This window comes from Tympanuchus pallidicinctus, unplaced genomic scaffold (assembly GCF_026119805.1).
Source record: "Tympanuchus pallidicinctus isolate F22 unplaced genomic scaffold, pur_lepc_1.0 scaffold31, whole genome shotgun sequence".
NCBI lineage: Eukaryota > Metazoa > Chordata > Aves > Galliformes > Phasianidae > Tympanuchus > Tympanuchus pallidicinctus.
In genome coordinates this window covers 13,639,569-13,657,865 of record NW_026294749.1, presented here as the reverse complement: position 1 = coordinate 13,657,865, position 18,297 = coordinate 13,639,569, and the positions used below count along the sequence as shown (strand labels likewise).

Here is an 18,297-nt window from a genome sequence, read left to right as displayed (position 1 = left end):
TACTTTTTATCCTTTCTAGTTTTTCTTTCTTTCTTTCTTTTTTATTTTTAATTTACAGTGTAATCTAAAGATGATATTTTGCAGGAGATGTCTTAAAAAAAAAAAACACAAAACTTTTCATTTGTTTTATCTCAGTGGAATTTAAGAGTTATGAGTCTTGTTACCACCCGTTTGGGTAACCATAGTTCTCAGTACTATGCCTGAACCCCAAGATGAGTATGTTTTACATTTGTTGGTGTATTTTTCTGTTGAATTTTTCTGAAGAATTTTTTTATCAGTATTCATTGCATCAAGAAACACCGCAATCAGAAATGGATCAGGTAAAATATTGTCTTTTCCCTATAGAATACCGACTATATGTGGCAATAAATTTGATTTGAAGAATCTCATTTCCACATGGTGTGAACATTTGACTTTAGTGTTATCTTATTATGCAAGATCACATTATTATTATAGAGAGAGATCAGCAAGAGAGCAGTTTATTTCAATGGCAGAATAATACCTACATTTCAAAAATTAGGATTAGAATGACAGTAAATGCAATGACAAAACTTATGACTTGCAGGGTAAAGTACAGAAGTTACTATATGGAAGAAGAACTGCCATTCTGCTTTAGTATCATTCCCAAACCAAAACAATGTAACAGATTGTGTATGAATTCCTTATCTTCTTCATCACTATGTTGGGTGTCTTAGTTTAGATCAACACAGGTATGCAGCATTCACACAGTGCAAAGGATAATTTTAAACAGGAATGTTTAAAAGTGATGTTTGAAGTGATAATCAATCTAAAGCATTAATCTCTAAATGTACTTTTTTCTTTTGTTCTATTTTTATTTTTATTTTACAGCTGAGAAACAGACTAGTTGGTTTCATTAATTAAAATAAATTATTTCACTCCCCCTACTGATAATAATGTCATTTTTGGTGAATGTACTACAGCCTGTTAGACTTCTTACAATGAAACACAGAATTTCAAATATCAAATTTGCAAAACAAGATCTAAATCAGAAATTATTTTAGTGTGAAAATTGGGGATTACTTCACAAAATAAACAACTTTCTCAGATTTATGTTTTTTAAACTATCCATAAAGTTTTCAGACTGCTTGAGAACAAATTTTCTTTCCCAAGGTGTTTCCTGGGTCACACCTCTAAGGAGGAAAATTAGATGTTGATGAGGATGGTAAGCATGATACACATGCTCAGATTCACTGCTGAGTCTGTTTTGTAGATTCATTACATTTTTTTTCTTTAACAGATGTGAGTGGCTGTACTGATTGCTAAGCTATGCAGATTTATCAGCAGAATCTTTACCCAATAATGTCATAAACAGCATACACTAGTGTAAAATGAAGTTAGATTATTCACTGTTTGAAAGAAGAGCCTTTTTTTCATTGTACATAATATATGGTATGATACAAGGAGGCTGTCTTTTGATGAGTTCAAATAATATTTGTGTAGATTGTGTCTTGAAGGCAGATTACAAATGTTTGCTCATTTGCTAAGAACAAACAAAGAAATTTAAAGTTTTCCAGGTTCTACAAAAAGTTTCATTCATGCTGTTATGCTGCATTTATTCAATAAAAAAAAGCATGAGTCTCTTCATGTTTCAGTGGGCATCTGACTCAGATAAGATGAGTTTTTTCCCTAAAAGCACTGATTCCAGATAATCTCTGAGCAAAAAGTGCTAGAGCATTATGTTCTGGTAGTGCATCACTGTTGCTTAATATACAAGAAAAAGTATCAACAAGGATTTAGATATCGGCTATCAACAACTTTTTCAAAGGAGCTATAAGACTTCTAGCATGAAGTATTACTTCTAGTTCCAAAAAATGTATTTTTTTTTAACACAAAGCATTTCATGGAACCATTAGTATGACTTCTACAGATTCATCCTGCAAACAGCAGCTCAGTTATCTGTGATGACCACAATTTTTTCAGTGCTAAGAAGGGCTAAAGGACCTTTTGGAATGATACAACAGATCATGTCTTCTTCTGGCTAAAATTCCTCCACAGATGATATGATATAAGGTATCTATGAAACATTATACTTCATTCTAAAAGAAGTCAGATGCTCATAATAAAACAATTGAGATGATGCTATTTTTTTTTTATTATCCCTCTTTAATTTCTACAGGGGTCAAACTATACCTACTACTGAACTGGTTCAACAGATACTAGTTCCTGGGTGTCCAACATTTTGTCTTAACTTGGCCCCACTGAGCTGAGAGGAATTGCCTTGGGCTGTGTAAAATACATAACATAGTTAATGTAGATAAATAACAATTTTTTTCTAGTTTTTTTTTTAATTAAAGAAGAGAAAATAAAATTATAAAAAAAATATGAAATAAATATTGTTAACGTTTCTTAAATCTGTCTTCTTCACAGAGAAGCTCCAAGTAAATTTCATTAGTAACTATAAAGAAGAAAGATTTTCTTTCTTATTGCTTCTAGTGATGTAGTGATAACTTTTGTGGGACAACTAATACTACCATATGTTTCAAGATATAGTTTCCCAAAACTGAGACACTGCAGTTTCACAACTAGATAGACTCCAAGTAAGTCACACAGCCTGTAAAGAATGAACCTTTGTGAAAAACGCGTGGCACACGGAAATATTTTTATTCCTGGTGGTGATGATTTATATTTCCAGTAGCCAAAGGCAGGGCTGGCAGCAGGCACTGTAGGAGAAGGCTGCAGGAGGCTGTCCGTCAACACATGACTCACAGCATGAATTCACCACTGTGAGATGATAAAGAGTTGTGAGGTGCTGCATCGGGAAGTGGGGCCAGCAGCAAGTGGGGCAGCCTTCTTGTAAGTCATCATTAGGATGGGGGTCTCCCCAGGCTTCATGTCTTGAAAGCACATAATGCAAGCAGTTATTCTTCCTCTGCAGTTAAAGCATAAAAGAGTGCAGAATGCTGGTGCATGTGGGGGCACAGCTATCAGCAGCACAAGAGATGACAGCACTGGGCCCCCAGGTCAGAAGGGTGCAGGCACTGAGAGTGAAGGCAGGCACTGCCAGTTGCCTTTAATGCATGGGCATCCAATCTTTGGCTTGCCTGGACTGCACTGAGTGAAGAGGAATTGTCTTGAGCTGCATATAAAATGTAGCTATTGTATATAAATAGCAAAACTTTTTAAATATATATCTATATATTCAATTAGACACACCACAAAAAATTCAACAATAACATAAGACTAGGGGGATATTTGAGCTTGTTTTTTTGAAACTAATACATCAGTCTGGTTTCCTGTAGGCAATTGCCATTCTTAATGAGTTCTTAAGGTGTGTGTCAGAGATTTTTGATGAAATTTTACTCCTATACCTAATCCTTGAAAACAGTTATTCACAAATATACATACTTCCAAAGAGCAATGACAAGAATAAGGCATGATTGTGAAGTGAGGGATATCTTTCTCTGGCAATGTAGGTCTTATGGAAGCCTAATGAAGAGGCATGATTGGATTTTTGAGTTGACTATCTGATTTTGCAACTACGTACATTCCTCTTGAAAATTTGCAGATAGTGTATTTATGTCAAATGAAAATAGAGTCACAAATATAACAAAAATTAATGGTTTTTTCAACGATCTTGAAACCTATTCTCCTTTATGAAAAAGGTAAGCAAGGCTAACCTTTCATTGTTCACAGGACCGCATTTAGCAAATGTATCAAAATGCATAAAATTATATACCATAACTTGAGTTAGCATTGCTCTACACCCTCCAGTGTCCTGATTCCAGCTCAAACAGTGTAAACAGTACACTACTGGTTGGCCATTGCTGAAAGATGGGTGCTTACTGAGGGCAAGGCTAGGCCACTCAATGGGACAGAACCACCAGCATGATAGGTTGGGGCAGGGGATTAACCTGAGGACAGGCTTGGCTTGCAGTTGGATACATCTGTTCTATCGTAACATGCACGTGAGCTACCATAGTACAAGGAAACATTTGTTTGTCTTATTCTCTGCGACTACAAAAATATAAAGTGAATGAAATGTAGATGGAAAAAAATAGATAAAATCTCTTTCAATATTGCATAAGGGAGATTGTATTCTTTACTACATTGTAAAATATAGATATCTAATACATGATTTTCTGCTCTGATATAAACCATAGATGTTTACAGTTGTAATGCTATAATGATATGGAAAACATAGCAGTGACAGCAGGATATCAGAGTCCTAGGCTGCAGTAAGTCATGGTAAGCCCAAGCTGCTGCAGTCACAAAGGAAAAAAGCTGCACACCTACAGAAGACCTCTGGCAAGATACACTTGCCTCCACTGCCAACCCTTAAATAAGGTCTCCTGGTTCCACCCCTTCCAGTCACTCAGGTACATTGCATGCCCTGGGTTGGCCCTGCGTTCCCACCAGGTGCTCCATCCCTGTTTTAGGCCATGACTTAGTGTTTCCGCTAGAGCAGTTTACATAACTGTGGTCTCTCAACAGTTAACTTCCACCTATGTAAAAGACTGTGCAAATGGTAGGGAAAACCATGAAGATAGAAATCTGAGCTTTCCCAGAAACTCACTTCTGTAATGCCAGTTTCAGAACTGATTACAAAGCTTACCTTTGCAATATAGAAACAGAGCTGTGGGAGTGGATTCAGAGGAGGGCCATGAAGAGGATCAGAGAACTGGAGCATCTCTCCTATGAGGAAAGGCTGAGAGAGCTGGGCTTTTTCAGCCTGGAAAAGAGAAGGCTCCAGAGAGACTTCATTGCAGCCTTCCGGTACTTAAAAGGAGCATATGATTGGAGGGAAGACAGACATTTCACAGTGTCTGATAATGATACAACAAGGGAGAAGAGTTTTAAACTGAAAGAGAAAAAATTTAAGTTAAATACTGGGGGGAATTTTTTCAGTCAGGGAGCTGAAAGGCGCTGAAACTAGTTGTTCATCGAAGTATTGAATACTCTGTCCCTAGAAGTGTTCTAGGACGGGTTGGATGGGGCCCTGGGGCAACCTGATCTAGTGCCTGATTTAGTGGTTGGCAGTCCTGCCCATGGCGTTTCATGGTTTCATGATTCTATTAGTATCTCACCTCTTCACCAGATAACCCACAAGTAGTCTTGTAGACTTATACACTACGTAACTTTTGCTGTTTCCAGTCTGGTAGAAAATAGAAAACATAGTGAAATGTCTTTGAAAACACTGCTGTTAGTGAAGTGATGTTTGGAGTCCTAAAATTTTACACATATATGCCAATGTGCCTTGGTTGCAAGGTGGTACAAAGTAAAGGTCCATCCCTGAAGGATGGAGTTAGCCTGCAAAAGCACAAGGGCATAGTTTTCAAACAGGTTAGGCCTAACAAATCACTCACCTCACTAAAACTGATTTACAAGATCAGAAAGCTTTTTCTCTTAGCTTTTTTTTCACTGAGATATCAATTACTTAAATAAACCCTAACAACAAAACAAAATAAAATACTTTGTTATCATTTACTAAATGCAACTTCTCTTTTATTTCTTGTGCCATTTGCATATAACAGCATTATACAGTGTATGATCTGCATTTTTTGATCCACATTTTACTGCACGTGTTTACAGCTGTAATGTGTCTTGTTTCTTTCTTTGGCCAGGGAGAGCGTAGAGGTTCCTTAGCATTTATACGTTCTCCAAGTACAGACAACATGGTGAATGTGGATTTCAATACCCCGCGTCCAAGTACTGTGGAAAGTTCTGTATCTTATTTACTGTAAGTTACTTGTACTGATTGATTGTGTCTTCTGCTTGTTTTGTTTTCTTGTGTGTGATGAAATGCAAAAAAGATAGTTACAATGTCTGAAAAATGTGAATTACAGGGGCTTCATTCAAATTTTATGAACTACAATTAATCTTCCTCCCACATAAAATAGCTGATAAAATACTATTATTAACATTATTCTGCTGCATTTTGCAAACAAATTTTGAAGTAAAGATTGGTAAGATGAAGCAGAGTACCCCATTAGAATTGTTTCTTGTGACTTTTGTTCACCAATTGCTGTAGACAGAACCAGACAGCATTTCTGTGTCTGCTCCAGAAAACTTTAGGGAGAGTCAAGGAAAAAAATTGCTGCTTCCTTAATTCTTTCCTGTCTCGTTCACACAAAAGCCCACCTGCCATATACATAGAGAAATAAATGTTGACAACCTCCTGAAAGACAATATCAACACTTTCCTCATTTTTTGCATTAGATATTTTGATTCAACCAGTTTTGACATTTATTTAGTTAGTTATTACTTATATGAACTTCATCTGTAAATTGTTTCTGTTTTTTATTCTTCTTCAGGAGAGAAAAGGCTGGACCGGTTTGCCTTGACATGCAAGCTTTAGAGCAGAGGAGGAAAAGTATTCGGGACACAGAAGACACAGTTGCACATCACACCCTACAGCAGTACCTATATAAGCCCAGGCAGGAGGTGAGAGCAGAAGACTTGCATTAGTATGTTTTAAAATCCAAAGATTAGGATATTAGAAACCAAAAATATGAAAGCAAAACTCAGAAGGGAAGATCTTAACTGCGAATTGCACTCTTGAGGGAGTTAGTCTTTGTGTATATAGTCACATACTGACCTACAGGGCTTTTTAACAGAGAGGGTCTAGAGTGAGTGTGGGGCTAACACAGTACAGAACTAGGTCCAATATAAGTTAAGAATAAATGGGTTTTATAGATCAAAGTAGTTTAGACATTATAGAGAGAAGCTTACTTTGAATGACTATCATGCATTCCTACATGAGGAAAGAGGGGAAAAAAAAAATATAATGCCTTTAGACTCTGCTTTGGTTCATTCTTAAAAGGAGTTGTTTTTGTTTTCATGACACAAGCTGAATGCACTGATATGGCTTCCAGCTCTATTTCTAAATAAATAATATTGTCTTCCTTTCCTCATAACAGCACAAACATCTGTACAGTCGACATGAGATCATGCACAATGAAGATGAGAAACAAGACAAGGAGATTTTCCACAGGACAATGAGGAAGCGCTTAGAATCTTTCAAGAGTACTAAACTAGGAATAAATCATCCCAAGAAGCTGAATAAAATCCACAAAAGAGAACGGGGCCAAAAAAGGGTAAAATATCTGCACAAGGACCCAGATGCAGCCACCTAGTATACAAAACAAAGGGAGGGCAGGGAGGATTCTCAAGGTTCCTATGTCCTGCATCTATCTCTGTCTTACAGAACTTCAGTAACTTAAAGGGTCTAAGCAAGAAAAGATTGAACTATGAATCAAGAGGCATCTTCTCATATACTGCTTTTCTCCATGCTTTGGGACTCTTTTGGTTGAGAGTTTTTTGATTGCTTGAGAAATAGCAGATTTGGAGCCATGCTAGAACACTGTGGGGAGCTTTTCCAGGACAGACATAGCATTCATCATTTCACAAAATTTGCATGAATCCAGGAACTTACATCGTATGAAAAGACCAAGTTCCTTCTTTTTCCTGTACCAGTATAGAGTAGCAGATTAATGACAATAATATTGAACCTCAAAAAAAGATTGCAACAGACATCAGGATAATGCTGCTCAACAGTGATTTCAAAGAATGTCTTAGCTCTAAGGTGTTGGTAGCATTTTTGTTCATTTAATTTGTTTCTTTTCTTTCAGCGAAACAGCAATGTCATACCAAATGGAAAAATACCATCAGAAAATGCTGTACAAGATTATACTTTGAAGGAAAAAGGTAAAAAGACCTTTAGATCAGTAGTATTTCATCAGCTACATTGTCTGTAAATAATCTCTTTAAAAATTTAATGATATGCAGTGGTGAAGCTATTAGAGAGGGACTTCTAGTCGTAACTTATAACAGAGAGTGGGGATCTAGTCCATACTTGAAACAGTATCTGGAACATTAAGAAGTTGTTTTTTTTCTTTTTTTTCCCCCAGGCTGTTGAATGACAAATCAAACTTGAACTAGTGTTCTTACTCATAGTTGTAAAATAGCTTGTTCAAATCCTGAAAACAAAACAATGCGCTAGATGCAACATAGTTGAACTTTCTGCTTACTTTTACATAAGTTGCATAGAGCAAGTTTTGCTAAATTTTTTTTTTATCAAGTAAGGTATGCCTATCCATGACATCATACCATGCAAAGTTCAGTCAGAGTGGAAATGTTTTTTGAATTAACACCTATTTATTTAGAAGAGTCTGAATCAGAGTTGAAGCTGAGTTGAAGTTAGAACTTGGGGAGAGAAGGCAGATTTGAAGGGAAAACTGTCAAAGGTCAGTTTGAGTACTGGTTAATCCTTCATGAGAATGTGCCACTTAAAAACTGAAACATGATTTGAAGCCCACTGAACTAACCCTTACTTGTGGTCTTTCTTATGTTTATTCACACTCTTAATCTCAAAGAAAGCTGAAGTAAAACAGAGAGAGTCATTTTTTCTCTTTAGATCCAAGCAAAGTTTTTTCTTTATGTCTGCTACCTAAAACATCTTCTGAACATTACTTTTTTGACTGGCAGGGGCAATACATGCTGGCTGAAATAGACATAACATTCTAGAACATCCTTGCATAGAAAGTGTTTTCCAAAGACTTGTAATTAGTTCATTCAATGCTGTCTTGTTGAAGGACTCTGCATGCATTGGATGCATGTATTGCATCTATTGGAAAAAAAGAAAGACTTCTTCAGAGAACATACTTAACAAGTGGTTTAGAAGGTGATGTAAAACTGTTTTGATGATGATAGAAGCAGCAGTGACCTCATCAGCTTTGAAATTAGTCAGGGTTCCAGTGTCAACCTCTGTCTAACTGACTCTGGGCAGCCTGGTCTGGTGGTTGGCAATCCTGCATGTAGCAGGGGGATTGAAACTAGATGATCATCGTGGTTCTTTTCAACCCAAGGTCACTGTATGTTTCTTTGATTCTAATAAAGAAAAATCAGTAACAAGTTATTTTAAGGGACTAAAATAACTTCTTTACAAGGAGAGTGGTTAGGCCCTGGAACGGGCTGCCCAGGGAGGTTGTGGATGCCCCGTCCTTGGACGTGTTCAAGGCCAGGTTGGACGTGGTCCTGGGCAACCTGATCTGAATGTGTATGTTTGGTGGCCCTGCTAGGCAGGGGGGTTGGAACTACATGATCCTTGAGGTCCCTTCCAAACCGGGTGATTCTGTGATTCTGTGACTACGTTTATCTAAATGTGAGAAAGTAAGACAAAAAATATAACAGAACCAGTAGTCGTGCATCGAAAGTTTGTTTCCTTCAGACTCAGAAAAATATACAGTTCTATCAGCCAACAGTCTATTCAGAATGTGAAATCTCTATCGTAACACCAGGTAACAGTGAAAGTCTGAAAGCCTTGTTGAGTTTCTCAAAATAATTGGTACCTAAACTGCAGTTTGCAAATACATTCACACTGTCATGCCAGCACTACAACTGTTAATCTTTGGTAACTGTACCAATATAATATGACATAATGCTCTTTCACTTATTCATCAGAACTGATAGAAATCTCTAATCAAACTGGGCTTATGTTTTTTATTGCTGTTGTTCCAGATTCGGAATTTTCTGAAGCAGAAGAAAATAATGATTATGAAACTTTGCATCTAGGCAAAGGAGTTGATTTTCTGGCTAACGTGACCAAGCAAAATTTCACAGATAACCCTGCTGGTAAAAATATTAATTGCATGCAGTATTTTTTTACTCAAATATAAAAACAATCACTAGAAATGCTGCAGGTTTAGCCTGTATTTTTGCTTGTTTGTTTGTTTTGATTGGATCTCTTTTCTGAGGGTTGATATTTGCTTAAAATTATGGCAAAGGTAACAAATTTCAAGTATGTGAAATTATGGAGAGCATCAAATTTGCTATTGCTATTGATAATACTGACAGGAGATGTGAAAATGACTGCCTAACCCTAAGATCTAAATTATCTTCAGCAACAGAAAATGTTAATGTTGTCCTACCTCACCAGGCCAATTGATTTCTACTTGCATAAAAGTACTTTGCAACGATATCTTCCATATTTCTTCTTTCATGCAGTATTTCTTAAATTCACAAGTCCTTCAATTCCCTGCAGACTTACAGAAGTCACAGAAAAGTGCAGATTTCCAGATATTTAGGAGTATTCATTGGACCTGAATTCCTGACCCGGAAGGCTCCAAAATACCATACTGAAAGTAAACCACTACATATCAGAGATAGTATATGATGTGATTTGTACCGTGCTAAGGTTTAGCATCTCTTTAGCACTTTAGTGTCTGAATTATCAGCATATGTAATGCCATTCATACACTGAAGAAAAATCTTCGTGTCTGTACTCTTTTGACAAACAGGGTGATACAATATTTTAACTGCCCAGAGACAAATTCCACATTTGAATACTTATAAAGACATACTGAAATCAATCCAAAAGCAAGTGACTAGCAAAATGCAGGCCTAGACTGATTTTACAATTTTTGTCTGGTATTAAAAGGTATTTATATTAAAAGGCTCCTTTTACTTCAGTGCCTTATTTCAGTGCCCTCACACACATCTTGTCCCTTAATGGAGATGTGCAGCTCATGTTTTTGCATTTTTTGGTCATCTTTTCCTTCTTTTTTATGGATTTGGTCTGATTTTTTTTCTGCAACTATTTCATGTTTTGATTTGTTTTGCTTAGGGGATGAGTTGGTTTATTCTTTTAGCGATTTTATTTATTTTCTCCAGATATCTCAATCATAACTGCATATTTTATACAGTTCTTCACTATATATAAAAAAAATCCAAAATAACTAGCTATAACCAAGCCAGAAAAAGCAACCTTTGATTATATAATAGTCTTTTTGCCTATTTTTTTTCCTCTTTTACAAAGCACCTTTCTGTGTCACCAAGAAATCATTTTGATTAACTGTGTTTGTCACTCGTGAATTTTTGTAGGAATTGATAACCCAGTATTTTCAGCTGATGATGATCAAAGCATCTACATGAAGTTTTCACCATGGTTGTCTAGTGAAGATACTGTGGTACCATCACAAAGGGCCCGAGTGCAGATCCCTTATTCTCCAAACAACTTCAGACGGCTCACTCCGTTCCGGCTCAGCAATAAATCAATAGATTCTTTCCTGCTAGCAGATGGCCCAGAGGAACAACCCAGACCTTTTCTCCCAGAATCAACACATATGTAATATTTTAAGAGAGATTATCACCTTTGTTTTTAATCAATCTCAGTCCGTATCAAGCCTGAGTACTGACAAGATTATTTTTCTGATTTTTCTTCTCCCAGTGTCTCTTTATTTCCTGACTTTTTCCTTCTGTTTGAATAACAAAACTTCTTTCTATTTGAGGATTTGCCCATCTATTTGAGGTCAAAAGCCGTACCATTTTTAGAGCAGAAAATGTTCTTGCTCTTTGTTTTGTCTTGTAAATTCTAAAATGCCAAGCAGGAAGTTTTCCTAACATCCAAATGTTTTTGTATCCAGTTTCAAGAGACTTCATTTTTCTTGGTTAGTCAGCTCTAGAAGATAAAACTCATATTTGAATTCCCTGACATGATGTAATTCTGATTCAAGTTCTTAAAAAAACAGTTGTTCTTTCAACTAACATTGTCAGGACTGTCTTCACACGTAAGCAAAGACAGGATGAAGCAACATGAAAACAATCTATCTGCTGATGTCAAAAGATACATTTTGCCAGGAAAAGGTCAGATCAGTCATTTAACTCATTGGACTCTATTACATTTTGGTGTACAATAGAAGCATCGAGTGATTTGAATAGGCAGGATAGCTGGGCTGAGGTCAATGGGATGAAGTTCAACAAGACCAAGTGCCGGGTCCTGCAGGTTGGCCAGAGCAACCTCAGACAACACTACAGGCTTGGGGCAGAGTGGCTTGAATACTGTGTAGATGGACCTGAGGGTATTGGCCAATGCTTGGCTCAACATAAGAAAGCAGTGTGCTCAGGTGGCCAAGAATGCCAGTGGCATCCTAGCTTGTATCAGAAATAGTGTTGTCAGCAGGAACACGGAGGTGGTCATCCCTGTGTACTTCTTTCTGGGGAGGCCACACCTTGAGTACTGTATTCAGTTTTGGAAGCCTCACCACAAAGACATTGAGGTCCTGGAGCGTGTTTAGAGAAGGGCGACAAAGCTGGTGAGGGGTCTGGAGCACTGCCTTTATGAGGAGCAGCTGAAGGAGCCTGGAATGTTCAGTCTAGAGGAGACTCAGGGAGACCTCATTGCTCTCTATAACTACCTGAAGGGAGCTGTAGTAAGCTGGAGGTCAGCCTCTTCTCTTGTGTAACTGGTGATTGGACTGGAGGGAACGGCCTCCAGTTGTGCCAGGGGAGATTCAAGTTGAACATTAGCAAATGCCACTTCTCTGAGAGAGCGGTCAGGCACTGGAACGGGGAGCCCAGGGAAACAGTGGAGTCACAGTCCCTAGAGGAGTTCAAGAAACATTTAGATGTACTGAGGGATGTGGTGCAGTGGGAAATGTTGGTGATAGGTGGATGGTGGGACTGGATGATCTTAGAGATCTAAATTTCTCTTAATCCGTATCCTATTTTAAAAGCAGAAAAACATTTGACACAGTAAATAATTAAATTTGGTACAGTAAATAACATTGCCTCTAATTTCTTAGAGGTTTAAAAATAAATTAACTCTGGATTTATATAAATATCCCAGTTGCCCTTTAATTCTTGCTCTATAAAAATTTTCCACATCATAAAATCAGCCTTCATTTCTATAATCTACAGAGTCAGTGCAGTAAATGAGGTGGGTCAGGTCACAGTTCAACCATCATAATTGAATAGAACATAGGGCACTGATTATGCAATGAAATGTGCCAGTCAGTTGTCTAGCTTTTGTAGAATCCATGATCACAAACATGTGACCTAGTGCATTCTGTTCATCAACAAATAAAGGAATGTGGCAAGTTGAAAGTACTTAGTTGATGAAACTTTTTTTCAGACAAAGATCTCAGTATAGGAGTGAACACTGCATAATTTTGTTTTGAAAAGAATTTAATAATCTTTGGAAAATAAAGAGGAAAGGAAGTTCTGATTTTATTCTGTTCTGGCTTATGTCTTGCAGAAGGTGTGCTAGTTCAAGTGTAATTACAGAAAGTACATCACTTTAATGGAGAAACCTGTAGGGATGAGTTTGTTTGAATATTCAGTTTCATATAACATATCATTGATTGTTTTATTAAAACCGTGTTTTAAAAGAAATGTTGGATTAACTAAAGAGCTGTGAATTAAATTCTGGTATCCTAATTAAAAGCTTGAATAACAAGCAGTGTTCTACAAGGAAAACTTCTCCTTGGCACTTAGCCACATTGAAATCTTCCTCTCCTTTATCCCACTTAGTTTGTCATAAATTATTGACCATAATACTTTCCAAAATTTAACTTCTAACCTTTATTCTTTTTCTCACTTCTGTTGCCATATTATAAGTGACTGTATTATTAGAAACTGCTATGTATGAGTTTTTGTGCAGGTATCTTTAAAATATCAGGGTTTGTGGGCTTTGAGTGCTGTGTTTCTTTAGAAGCATTTTGGGAAGTTAGGTTTCCTGAGAAAGTAATCTGGGACTTTGGTTATTCTCAGAAACAGTCCTCTCAGTTACATACTTAATGAAATTCTCCTAATAGGAAAATTTTATTAACATTTCAATTAAAAGATTTTAAAAACCAAAGTAAATTGGAAACCAAATGTGGGAATGTGAAGATTCTCTACATAGTTTAAACAAAAAGGATCATAGATGACAGTTAAGAATAAGTTGGATTTTCTGGTGAAACATTCTGTTTCTTTATTTAAAGAGCGCAATTTCTTTCAAAAGATTTCCTTGGTAAGCATTAGGAATAAATGTCTCGAGATAAAAATGCACTACAATAACCTGAGGATGACTCCATCTCCTAAGTGTTGAAGCAGGCTGCATTCGTTGCAAATACTAAGCTCAGTTTTGCCTGATTCTCAGCAAGGACAAAAGGCTCATTTTAGGCTATTCAAGATAGAAACAGGAACAAGGTACAGTTCCCCAGCTCAAAAATGGTCTTAAACCACTCATTTTAATAAGACACTCATAAAAATAGCCAAAAGAAAAGCCTATTAGCCAGAATAGTAATATACAAAATACATATGTACAAATGTTTCTATTTAATTGTACTCTCTAGGTGATATGGACCAAGATGTTGAAATGACAGAATACTCCTCTTCAGATGACAAATTTCCTCCTTATACATCTGACCAACTAAACCAAAATGAAAGTGTTTCAGAGAATCCCCTCCACTTCTTTCCATCTTGTCTTCAAATGCCTTGGACACAAAACTATTCTTCCTTGGAAAACAGAGGGAATATATCTCTTTCTACTGTCTCTGAATACATAGCTTCTTGTGACCCAAGTGTACCTGATCTTTTCTGGGAAACAGATGCAGATACGGATAACAAAGAGACGATAAACTCTGGTTATTGTTCTGAAGTTAGCTACAAGTCAGAGAATTCACAAGAAGAGAATTCTCTACTTATACCTGAAGAGTTGGAAGACCCTTACATGAAGGAGCCCAGGGAGAAGAAAATGTTGCTTGATGTACAAGGAAATTACAGATCCATTGCAGCCAGGCGTGTACAAAGCCGGCGTTCATTTCACAAGCCAAAACCTCTTCAACACCCGAAGCTTCAAAAACTAGCATCTCTTCCAGCATCTTGCCATGTCCCTCCACATTCTTTGGAGCAAGAGGAAACACAGTTGTGAGCCAGGACTTACCTGAAAGGAGGAACTGAGAGAGAATACTTTGAACAAAGGTTTTCTGTAAAATTTGAGAGAAACCACTTGGTTCACAGGGCCTACTGTAGAATGATTTGGGATGGAAAGGAAGCGGCATCCCACGATGTCAGAAATTCTGGAGGTTTTCTGCTGCACTTACAGTTTTAAGTCCACGTTCATATTGAAAGGGTGCATAATGAAGGAAAAATATGCCTCCTTGTTATTTTTTCGTGTAGACTGTTACAAAAAAAAACATTATTTTTGGAAGGCTAAAACAAGAAGTATTCTTTTTTTTAATATATAAATGATCTGTTATGCCATACATTCCCAGTAAATACTTTTAACAAAAATGGGCTGCATTTTTTGCCTCATTAGTGGGGTTCAGTATTTATGTTGTATGAAATTAGTGTAGGAGAAGTCAGTGGTTAGCCTCTTGCCTGCTAATTCTACTCCAGCTGAAATGGATCAGTGCCTTTCATAAGTGCAAACTAAAGAAAAAATATTTTACTGCTCTGAATATGTGTGTTACTGAGTAATCATGAGGTACTGATTCTGGCAGAAATCTTTGCAGGGAGGGATAAGTCCTGCATTTTGAAATTTTGTCCGGGTCTCTTGGATGGTCGTTTCCTTCATTCATCATCATTTCCACAACTCAGTGGTATTAGAATGAAAGAATATCCAGAATTAGCTCATAATTTTATCTTATGTAACCACAAGCAATTTTGTATTCTTAATTAAGCTGCTCTATTTTAAATAGCCTCACAGAAGTGTAAATATTTGTCATTTGTCCTGCTGCTTTGGAAGACATCTTCCCAATACTCCGTTGGATTATCTTGTTAATTTATGTATAATGCACTTTCTGGGATAATGGCCTCTCGATGCCATTTTTGACACAAAAGTTAGTGCCACGATGACTCAGGATGTCCATGTTTCAAAGTACTGTATAAAGGCAGTATGCTTGTCTTGTGAACTTTCTATCCCCAGCCCCTCTCCACTTCTCTGTTAAATGACAGTCAATAAAATTGCATTAGACTCCTATTATCAAAGCTAGCTTATATGAAAACTAAATAAAAATGAAAACTCTAAGAATTCTCATTCATGTATGATACTGCATGCCAGCCTGCTTTGCCCTTAATTGACTCCAGTCCTGAGACTTGGTCTCAACATTTTCAGTGGTTATAAGTTGTAAAGGTTCTTTGACATTAATAGGGGATGAGTGTTTAACCGCTTCCTTGATCCTAATGTGTACCTTATTTCTACTTCACATGAATGTAAGTGAGCTAAGTCAGCTTCAGGGAAGTATCTGTATTACTAAATGCTGGATTCAACAGCAGCTTTCTTTGGTAAATTTTATTTTATCTGTGGAAATGTGTGGTTGTTTCCCTATACCTACTGAGACTTTGAAGTGGGCTCTGGCTGGTTCTGTGTTAGATGTCCAATCATAGATTTACCCATTTGTCCTCTAAGAGTGAAGCAATATGTGAAAATTCAGGCCCATAGCTTTTATCTATCTTTGTGCTCTTTGCTAATATTGCCTGCTAGGCTAGTTCAAATTGCAGAGCTGCAATGGCAATTGTCATATACAAACCCATTTACATAACCTATGCTTTTTCAGACTTGGAGTGCTGGTCCTTGGATATCAATCCACAGACAGCTGTACATGATCATCTTGGACACAGATTCAATTGAAAATTGAAAAGCTCCAGTAAATTCTGTAATTCCATGATGTAAATACCACATTTTCTGAACTGAATATATATACATATACTATTTGGTAAAGCATTTCAATCCTGTTCTAATTGGAACATGTCCTGTAATTTTAGTGATCAGCACAGACACATAGCAGGGTCATTACTGATCTCAGACATTTTCACTTAGAATGTGCAATGTGCCAAAATCTGACTTCCAGTCTCATATCATAATGCTGAAATACCAACAACAAAGTTGGTAGCATGGTGTTGGCTTTGAACAAGACTTTCCTTTCTTATTGCTATGGTACAGAGGCCATTGCTGTCATGCAATCAAAAGAAGAGACGTGTTATGCCTTGTGTTTTCTGCATGCTTGTTAGAGTAATCCTAGGCTACCTCAATAAAGCATTTGTAAATCCTAACCAGCAGATGCAAGTTCTCACCAGTTAAGTGTTGCACACACAAGCGTATATAATTCTTAAATCCAAAGTTACAAGATTGTCACGTTCTTGTATGTTCTTATGATAAATAAGAGGATCAGTAACACTACAGTCTTTGTAAATGAAGTATTTTCTGTAAGGAGCCAGCAAGATTCTGTTTGCTTTTGAGAAGGCTGTGAATTATAGCAGGTTTTTGCAAAACAAATGATAGCCCATTTTTTGACAACAGGAGAAATGGAAAGGCATTATGTACAAACTGCTTAGCTCTCTACTGGCTTCCAAATTGTTTAAGCCTTGTCTGTATTCTAAAGGGCAGCGTAGCCACAGTTCAACAGACAGAGGATAAAATGCTCAGTCCAGTAGTGAACAGGCTTATCCTTGGAATAATTTTCATTATTAATGAAGATCTTAGGACTCTGGAACATGTTTTCTCATATAATTGCCTCTATATCAGAGCTCTAATTGGCCAAGTTTCTCAGTTTGAAATGTTTCATGTCCTTAAAAAAAAGTTTCATATTCTCAGTTTGCACACTGGAAAAAATACTCCCAGCTACAATACAGTAGATTATAATTCCTTATTTTTTTTCCATGGCAATTGCTCTCTATGTTTATGCGGGTATACAAGAAAAGCAATTTATAAGATTTCATTATCTATCTCACACTGTTTCTTTACTCTTTCTATTTACTTCCAGATTTCTGAACAAGTCCTGTTGGTACAAGTATTTTCTTGCTTCTTCAATGTACTTTAGTTAGTTGAGGCCCACTAATTTCTGTCAGAGTAACATAGATTTAAAGCTGGCGATGTGTATCAGTTTATTTTTTTACCATATGAGATAGCAGTTAATTAGTTTGGTGTGATCAGTCGATAAATCAGTTCACCTCTGCTGAGGCCATTTCAGTTCCTCTTGAGCTTTCCTGGCTGAAAAATATCTTTAGATTTTTTTGTGTGTGTATGATAAGCTCTGTCAGAGAAAGTCAAGTTGGGTATTCCATAATTACTAGTAACATGTAACTATTGCCCACTTTGTTGTAAATGAAAAAATGAAGAATATTTGATGTCTTTTCTATATATTTTTCTCCATGTACAGAATAATTTTTAACGATATTCATTATGCTGCACTATGTCCTAGCAACGTTAAAAAAAAGTGTATGTGACTTCTGCTGAATCCTCTCTGAGCTCTGAAGTTAATTGTATGTAATTATGTTTTACAAATATGTGATCTAGTCAGAGATTTATGTTAAAAAGGTTGTAAAATGATCATGTGCCTTAAATTGTCACTCTGTTGAGTGCTGCTATTCGGAGATTTTTGTGTACTTTCCAAGAGGTGTCAATTTATTGCAAATATTTTTAAGTAAGTCAAGTTGTTCTGCTAATGCATCTTTATAGAAATGTTTTAGTAACATACCATAATGAAAAAATTGGCAATAAACTGTATCATTTTGGTAGAATTACACTGCTTTGGCTAGACTCATTTATTCAGCAAATTTAGAGAAGACTTTCCATAC

The 18,297-nt window shown here is 36.6% G+C and overlaps 1 protein-coding gene across 3 annotated transcripts in view; it reads left to right on the top strand.

Moving 5' to 3' along the window:
• SLC9A3 (solute carrier family 9 member A3) overlaps positions 1-14,194 on the top strand; it is a 54,062-nt gene extending 39,868 nt beyond the window's left edge. For 2 of the 3 annotated variants that reach the window (XM_052697669.1, XM_052697671.1), the window contains exons 11-17: positions 5,583-5,698; positions 6,273-6,402; positions 6,879-7,055; positions 7,590-7,665; positions 9,478-9,591; positions 10,840-11,083; positions 14,073-14,194. In XM_052697669.1, coding sequence (XP_052553629.1) covers positions 5,583-5,698; positions 6,273-6,402; positions 6,879-7,055; positions 7,590-7,665; positions 9,478-9,591; positions 10,840-11,083; positions 14,073-14,076 — 861 coding nt within the window. In that variant the 3' untranslated portion in view covers positions 14,077-14,194. Of the gene's footprint in view, positions 1-5,582; positions 5,699-6,272; positions 6,403-6,878; positions 7,056-7,589; positions 7,666-9,477; positions 9,592-10,839; positions 11,088-14,072 lie in introns of those variants that run through there. The other variant, XM_052697670.1, reaches the window with a different exon arrangement.
• The last annotated feature ends 4,103 nt before the right edge of the window (positions 14,195-18,297 follow it).